Consider the following 7,958-nt stretch of genomic DNA (forward strand, 5'->3'; position numbering starts at 1 on the left):
TTAATGGGAGTCTGGCCTGGAAGCTTTCCCAGCTCTGGCCCAAGGCCATTTCAGCCAATCACTCTAAACTTATGGTCAAGTTGCACTGAGCTGCTGTCTCACGCTTTTGCTTCTGTGCCACAGCTATAAGTTCATTCAAAGCTGGAAAACCATTGAAGAACCGAAGTAAACAAAAATAAACATTTCAAATTTTGGGCAATTAAAATTAATATATATATATATAATTTTTTTAAATAATAATATAGTCCCTACTTCATTTATTCTCATGTTTTTTTTTTTGTTAGTTGCAGAGAAGTAATTTATTAATGTCATAAAGCTGGACATCTTTACTCTAAATTTACTATTTTGTGTGTGTGTGTGTGTGTGTGTGTGTTACAGCTGCATTTGTGTTGCAAATACCTCCCCGCTGAGAAATGCTTATAATAGGAGAAATCAGTTGGACAGCAGTGAGGTTCATGCCAGCGAACAACTGAAAGGTCTGTTTTCATAGATTCCCTTTTGTGAATATTAAAACGAGACCTGGTGAAAAATGATGCATGCTTTTACACTTTAGAAACCTGGCAACTAGGGGAAAAACCCTCTCAAGTCCATCCTGTCGAACAAAGGGCGGTCAACGCATTGAGCTAAGATGCAGCGAGTTCTGCGTCCCAGGCACATGACGTGCATCATGGAAACATATTGTATCGAAATCGTTTGTGGGAGAATACCGGGGATGAAAAAGAATGGGGCGCTTTGATCCGCGCCCTGGGGTCCCGAGCTCCCCGAGTGCGCGCAGACTGACTGCAAGGCCTTATTCACTTTCAGATAGACACACTTACAAACGCCAGTGAATGAAATTTGCATATTTGTAATTTATCACATTTTAGCCGACTTTTCTGTCTCTTCGCGGAAGGTAGAAGTCTGAATAAAAAAGTGGATCAATTATCAACGCGAAGCTGTTCCCTTCTCATATGCAGAATGCTGCGGTTTGGAAATGAGGAAAGTAGTTGTTAAAAAAAGGAAAGCTTCAACAAATGAAAAAAGTACAACTATACAATGCATTTTAGACATACCGACCAAATCCACAGACAATTTATGCTTCAAATGTATGTTTTAAAATCATCTATTTTTTTTCTTCTTCTTCTTCACCCCCCCCCCCCCTTTTTATGTTTTGTTTTCATTTTTGTCATGTCATGGAAAAATAGCTAGTCTATGCCAGCCAGAGTGCGATTAATGTGGGCTGTCTTGAACCCCCTTAAAGGAAGTCAGGAAGTTGGGGGGGGGTCTACCTTTTAAACAAAGTTTTTTGATTATATTTATGAGATTTAAGTCTTCAATAAATTCGTCCTGAGGATAAAGCGACTGTTTATGAGCGTCTATTAGCACAGTCTTACTAACCTTGTTGGAAAACGCTGGAAAAACCACGGCGAAAATTACTTAAAAAAAAAAAAAATTATATAAGTTTCACGTCGGCCTAAAATTATTTATGGGAATTCATAGACACTGAAAGGTTCTAAAGCCCAGAAAGGATCTCGAGGAAAGGAGATGGCCTATTAACATATTCACGTTGTTCTGCGTTTTCTAAGCCCTCGTTTCTTGAAGAACTTTCGGAATATGCGCATTCCCTTGCCATGGGTTCAAACAAAGCAAAAAAATCATTAATAAAAGTATGGGATCCAGGCATTTGAAAGAAGTGACAGGCAGGGTCTGGATATCTTAGCACGGACACAAAACCGCATACGGTAACTACATGCCTGCCTTGAAATACGAGAGTTTGAATAAAGGAGCGGTAATATTTCATATGGGGCACGCAAAAGCTGGATACAATGCCTCTCATATTAAGAACAATATTCAGTCCATTCTCTGGCGAACAAAGATCATAGCAAGACGTCTTTGAGGCTAATTCAGTCAAAGGCGCATTTTGGCTTCCCCCGCGGTAAGGTCAGTGTCGTTGTGTATGGTCCACCAAGGGTGGTATGGGGTTCCATGGCCAAGCAAAGCCAGCTGTCCCTGGTGTAGGGCGACCAATCTGAATTGTTATTATTAAGCACTAGAGATACTATTGTGGTTAATCGTGAACCCTGTGTTATGAGTTTAAAGTTCAAAGATTTTTTTCTTCTTATTCTCTGCCAGGGCTTTAATTTTTTACGAACAATGCGAGTTTTGTACGGTCAGCTGTCTTCTAAAGTAACGATTTGACTTTTTTTTTTTGGTCCAGATCGTCTTGAAGTTTGCTTTGACCATGACTTAAAAAACAATAGCTACAATTCGACGAATTGCTTTAATCGGTCGATGATTAACCATCATGTCATCATTTGCAAAACTAATCATTAAAAATGGCGGTAATCATCATCATGATCATCATATAATAATTAATTTTAAGAGGTGACATGTGTTTTTAACTTTCATGGGTTGAATTGTTAACTTTGAGCAGGTGTTGCTTTCTAACGCCGGTCACAAGATTAAAACATAATAATAATTGCATGAATCAAATCTATTTTAACATTTACTGACCTATTAAGAATATTATTTATTGAGGGGGAAAAAAACAACGCACTTTCACAACAACAAAATATTCCAAATATGCACATTAAATGCATCAAGAACGCCTCATGGATAAAAGTAAGTGAAATCTGGAGGAAAGTCTTTTCCCCGAATTCAAGCTTTGGGGTGAAGAGAGGGAGGCCGCCTTCAGACGAGCACAGCTCTGCCAGCTTCCCGTTTCGCACTTGGGCATCCCGTGCGCAAAAACCCAGCTTGCCTTGGTGATATTTTATTTTCCAAGGTCCAAAGTCACGGCACTACAGTATTTTTTCTCGAGGTAACTGGCGTCTTTTGTTAGGAAAGAGAACGACGAGCTGCCCGAGGGGGTCATTCTTTCCTTTTATGCTCAATTGAACAATATTTTCTTTTTCTTAAAAATCCTGCACGCGTGCGCGCTTTTGTGCACTCGTTTCCCCGGATCCTGTTTGGCTGCTAAGAAGTTAAATGATTCGCAATAGACACCGGTTGCTGTGTCGAGGGGTTCGTCAGTACAAAGGCTGCTGCTTTCGCACCATATGCTTAATGGACACAGCCGTAAAGGCCATAATAAAGGTAAAACGTGGTCTTTTAAAAGTTGGAAAGGTTCCCTTTATTTGATTTAGATGGAGCAGACTACGTGCGCACACACCAAAGCGCGCCCGGGCATTGACTCGCTCTTTCTTTTCTGAGGCACTGCAGCCACCACGTAGTGTTTCATTACAACATAAGCTTTTCATCACCCGGCTTTGTTCGCAATGAAAGTAATGCTGTGAATTAGAGAAATGACAATATTTTCTATCAGCTTGAAGGTCCAAGAGAAGGGCTCTCAAGCTTGGCAAAAATCAGGCACATCATTCATCACGTCACCCCGCACCTGTGGTCCTGGCATTCAAAGTATACAAACCTATTCTTATTAACCTTAATTATTCAAAAACGACACAATGGCTGAAATAGAGCAGGTTGAAGTCTGTTTATTGGTCGTAAATGTCTCTCTGAAGATCTCCAAGGCTCTTTGTTAGTCCCGCGCGGAGACCGCTCTTCTCCTTTCAGACATGAGTAGCCTTGGACTTTTCAGTTTTCAATCGTAACATCTGCTTAATCGTACGGATCAAAATATGGAGACACCAAACATATGCAACGGAGGATTTGTTAAATCCGGGTAATGAGTTATTAACAAGACCAAACAATGGAGCAGGATGGTGAGGGCCTTATGTTAACGGAGTCACTTTACGAAGCGCCTCGCATTAACCTTGCCTCTGAACCGAGCGCCAGGTGATGGCGAGGGAATCAATGTCCTTGGGAGGCTGCGCTCCGGTCCCTTTTTTCTGCACGTGAAAGATTGGTGGACATAAATTTAATGGCTTGATCAAGTCTCCGCGCTGCGGAGTCTGTTGCCTGTGGACTTGGAGGACAAAACAATGCTGTCGGCTGGCTCGTGTTGGCGCCCTAAATCCGGGTGGATCATTGAAAATGTGTTTTATTATAACGCGCGTCATGCTTTACTGTTCCCATATTGTGTCAGGACAAAGGCTAATGGTACATTAAAGACAAGAAAACCATGCCAACATGTCTTGGAGACGTTGTAGACGGAGACGGGCCTCCCTCTTTGCTTGTTTTAAGCAGCTGCTGTCCAGGACGCGGGCGCACAAAAAGAGCAAGTTTGAAATACCAGGTGCATCGAAGAGAAACTCGACGTTAAAGCTCCGAACACTGTCCTAGCAATAAAGATATCATGGCAATTATCTGCAGACTCAGCACCGTGTAAAACTAGGGGCGCCTGGACAGCCTGTACTTTGGCAACAAAGTCCGCCTACCCGGGGTGCGGGATGAGCCCGGCTTTCTCCAGCACCTGTTAGCCTGTGCCCTCCAGAGGTAATATTTCTGGACAAATAATTAGTGATATATTTGTTGTATTGAGGATTACGCTGCGCCCCCCCAGAGGCGACTTGGACATGGGGGATTTAGTAGGCTTTAAAGAGTTTAAGTATCGGGGAATCAACTGGTGTTTGTTCAAGCTGGCAGCTGGCACCCCGATGCCACTGTTGCCATGCACTAATGAAAATGCGCTGGACTCAAAGATTTGAAAGTCTTATCCTCCATATTTTTTCGCGGGCGATAATCCGAATATGGGCAGATTTAAAGCTTATGAGAATCTTGATATGCGTTGTTCCCAGCTTAGCGCGCATCCTAAGATTGTTGACACTGATAGTTATAAACCGTGCGTAATCGTTTCACTTTCTTTAAAACTATACGGGGAGTTTAGAATGGATGACGGCGTTGTACATTTATTTTCCTAAAATTTCTCTGCGCAAAATCCGTCTGCTTTAACGCACACATGAAAACTTTTTTTTATTCAGTTTGTTTATAATTAATCAAATCTACACGACTGGCCGAACTGCGCCAAGCCTACGTAAAATCGCCCTGTAGCGTAATGGGCTATTCTAATTTCAGTTTCTACCCACCGGCATCCACAGGCGCAGACTTTGCCATAAAGCCCGTGGGACGCTGGAACACGGGTAAAAACCGGACAAGCAATAAACGGTCGCCTTTTAAGCTTTGCCAAGCCAAAACCCCAAAGTGACAAAACAGAAACCTGAAAAGATCCAGTGCATCAGCCTTTCTCTTCCGCTCCATCGGCGCTCTTCCAAAAGATGCTTTAAGGGTTTTGTACTGTGCCTGTTTTGAAAAAAACTCTTTTCACTATAAGATGCCAAAATACAATGATACGCATTTTTCCCTCTTCCCTTAATCAAATTGAACTGTTACCACGGGCAAATAGTTGAAATCGCCATAAGACGTTTGGGGTCCTTTATCTTAGTTAAGTCTGACTTGCTAACATTTGACTTTCTAATGAGCATAATGGGATTACATGGTTTTAGTCCTGCGCCCTGGATAGCAGAAATCAACGCGTTTAATGAGGCGCTAATACATGGAAAGGTTGGATTACGTCCATCAGTTTACATTTCATTAAATTCATTAGGAAAGTTCACAATGGCGTTCTCGGATTATTGTTGACACTAATTAAATAGTCATCTCCACATGATAAACTTACATTGGGAAGTAACCGGTAAGCGTTAGTTAACAACAGCAAACATATGCTTTCACTTATTGTATGATTGCATGCATTGATGATTTGACATAAACAATAACAAGCATTATAATATAAACAAATGAGATTTCAAACGATTAAACAAATACCTGTGATTCCAGTCCCAGTCCATCCACAATATTAGCCTCCAAGAGCTCTTCGTGAGTTTACATTGGACATGGGCATGTGTTTGGGCTACCTCTTTTTAACTGCGTGAGCTGACGTAGAGACAACTGGGTACATAGAGCACGAGTGGATACCACGGGAAAATTTCGCCCCTGAGCACCTGCAGTGTACCCAGGCCAACTGCCCAAGGCAAAGGAAACGTCATGCCTCTTTTAGCGATTTGGGCCCACACTTTAAAACATACTCGTTCCTCTCCTGTTTAGTTATTTATTTATTTTTCACCCAAACTGTCAGAGGCACAGCGAGGGTCCGTCAGATTTCCATAATGATAAATAGTGACATCTTTCAGCTGTTGTTGCGCACTATATCCAAGGCTTCACACCTCACATTAAAGTATCTATTCAGAAATCGCGTTTTAGTTACAGTTAATCGCACGATTTGACTCTGGCCTATTCATTGTCGCAGAATAAAAGATGACCTGTCCACAAGATATATCATCATATATGCCTACTCCATTGAAGTAATCATATTGTAAAAATAGAATTATATAGTAGGCTATACCAAAGGATGCGTGTTTGCCTAAATGATTTCATTTTGAATCATTTTGATATGTTAAACCTTAAACAATAGTTTTGTGGGGGTCCAGGAATTGTTTTATATAGGCCTATTGGGACATTGAAAGATTCAAACACATGAGAGTGGGATATTAGACAAATTTATTGAGTCATCATAGTATAAATATAGACGATTTCTCGTGTTTCGTTTGTATAAAAATAGGTTTTGTTTGACATAAAATCCGTATTAAGTTAGAAAAATATATTACAGCACAATTAAAACAATTAAATACAACATCACAACATGATTGCCAGTGGCCTTATGTTCAATTCAGACTAAAAAGCTGAAACACGGATAGTCACAATAATATATTACAAATAAACAAAACAAATGGATATATCCATACAATTCAGTCGTACACAACGTGTATACAGGATAATAACGGCACTGCCTTAGGACATAAAGTTAAAGGGGGGTTCATTCTCAATGTTGTTTATGGAGGATTTCAAGTGCAACTTTCGTGGGTCCTCTGGTGTCCAGACTTTCGCTGTTCTTATGATGTTCTGATCTTTTAACTGTTTCTCATCGGTCCAGGAAAGAGAGTGTCCGGCGAGAGGAGGCAATCCGTAGTCTGGGTCATTTGGAGATGGTGATCCTAGGAAGAAGAAGAAAAGATAAGAGTTGTTAAAATAACGATGCCAACAACAACAGTAATAATAACAATAAAGTCGAAATAATCATAATGATATACATACTTGTTCCCCTGTGGCAAATGATGACTTTTTTAGGCTGGTTTAAAGTATCACTGTGTGGGTTCCGGATTGGCATGTCCGACTGCACGAGTTCTGCAAGGAAGTTTATGTAGCCGATTGCCAGGCGCAAAGTGTCGACTTTCGAAAGCCTCTTCTCGTAGGGTAGGGTAGGGATGTGAGACCGCAGTCCCTCGAAAGCGTCGTTAATGGACTGCATCCTCCGTCGCTCCCGGACGTTGGCAGCTTGACGCAACTGTTGCATCTCCACTTCGGATCTCATGCGCCTCCGCCTCTTCAGCAAGAGCCCGTCTCTGTGAGGGGACAGCTCCGAGGTGCTGTCAGCGCATCCGTACGAGAACGTCGAAGAAGACGAGGAAAAAGAGAAGTTGCCAACGTCACAATAGTCTCCGTCCTGCGCTATCCGACTGTCCTTGTAATATTCTTGGATTTGACTGGTGAGGAAATCGACGTCGTCGTCCAAAAAGTCGTCTGTGTCCAAGTGGTCTCTCGAGGAGTGGTCCGTGAAGAAGTCATCGTCGTCGAAATAAGGGGAGGAGAAGGAGTCTAAGCCTGTGAATGGATCCAACACAGTGTCCATTTTTTTGTGCTGTGTTGGTGTTGCCCAGTAACAACAATCGCCGACTTTTAGAGCTTTCCTCTTGATGCTCAAGAGTTGGTTCGGTTTGAAAGGCGGCACGCGAGGACTCTTATAACTACATCCATAGTCGCGTGCCATTGACCGTAAGCGCCAACCAATCAGCGTCAAGCATCCCCAGCGCCCGCAGCTGAGGCTGCTCACCTTAGGCTTAGGATAAGGCATGTTAACAGCCCCCCCTAGCAGTACACGCCCCCTGAGCCCAAAACACCGAGACAGGACATGCTCCTAAATTGTCGACAAAGCGACTGCCTATATTGACAACTGTATCAGAAATCAC

General features: G+C 42.1%; 1 protein-coding gene across 1 annotated transcript; it reads right to left on the reverse strand.

Moving 5' to 3' along the window:
- Window positions 1–6,416: 6,416 nt before the first annotated feature.
- ptf1a (pancreas associated transcription factor 1a) lies at window positions 6,417–7,697 on the reverse strand. The gene is made up of 2 exons (XM_079819408.1): window positions 7,027–7,697; window positions 6,417–6,926 (listed from the first exon to the last, which is right to left on the reverse strand). The coding sequence occupies exons 1-2, from the start codon at window positions 7,619–7,621 to the stop codon at window positions 6,724–6,726; spliced, it is 798 nt and encodes a 265-aa protein (XP_079675534.1). The 5' UTR covers window positions 7,622–7,697; the 3' UTR covers window positions 6,417–6,723.
- Between the last annotated feature and the right edge of the window lie 261 nt (window positions 7,698–7,958).

The sequence above is a fragment of the Gobio gobio genome (assembly GCF_949357685.1).
Source record: "Gobio gobio genome assembly, chromosome: 6".
Taxonomy (NCBI): Eukaryota; Metazoa; Chordata; class Actinopteri; order Cypriniformes; family Gobionidae; genus Gobio; species Gobio gobio.

What these genes read in the sequence shown, in the direction of transcription:
- ptf1a (XM_079819408.1), bottom strand. Translation starts at nt 7,621, where the DNA reads ATGGACACTGTGTTGGATCCATTCACAGGCTTAGACTCCTTCTCCTCC. An exon ending in CATTTGCCACAGGGGAACAA is followed by an intron (nt 6,927 to 7,026) that starts GTATGTATATCA and finishes TCTTCTTCCTAG; the next exon opens with GATCACCATCTCCAAATGAC.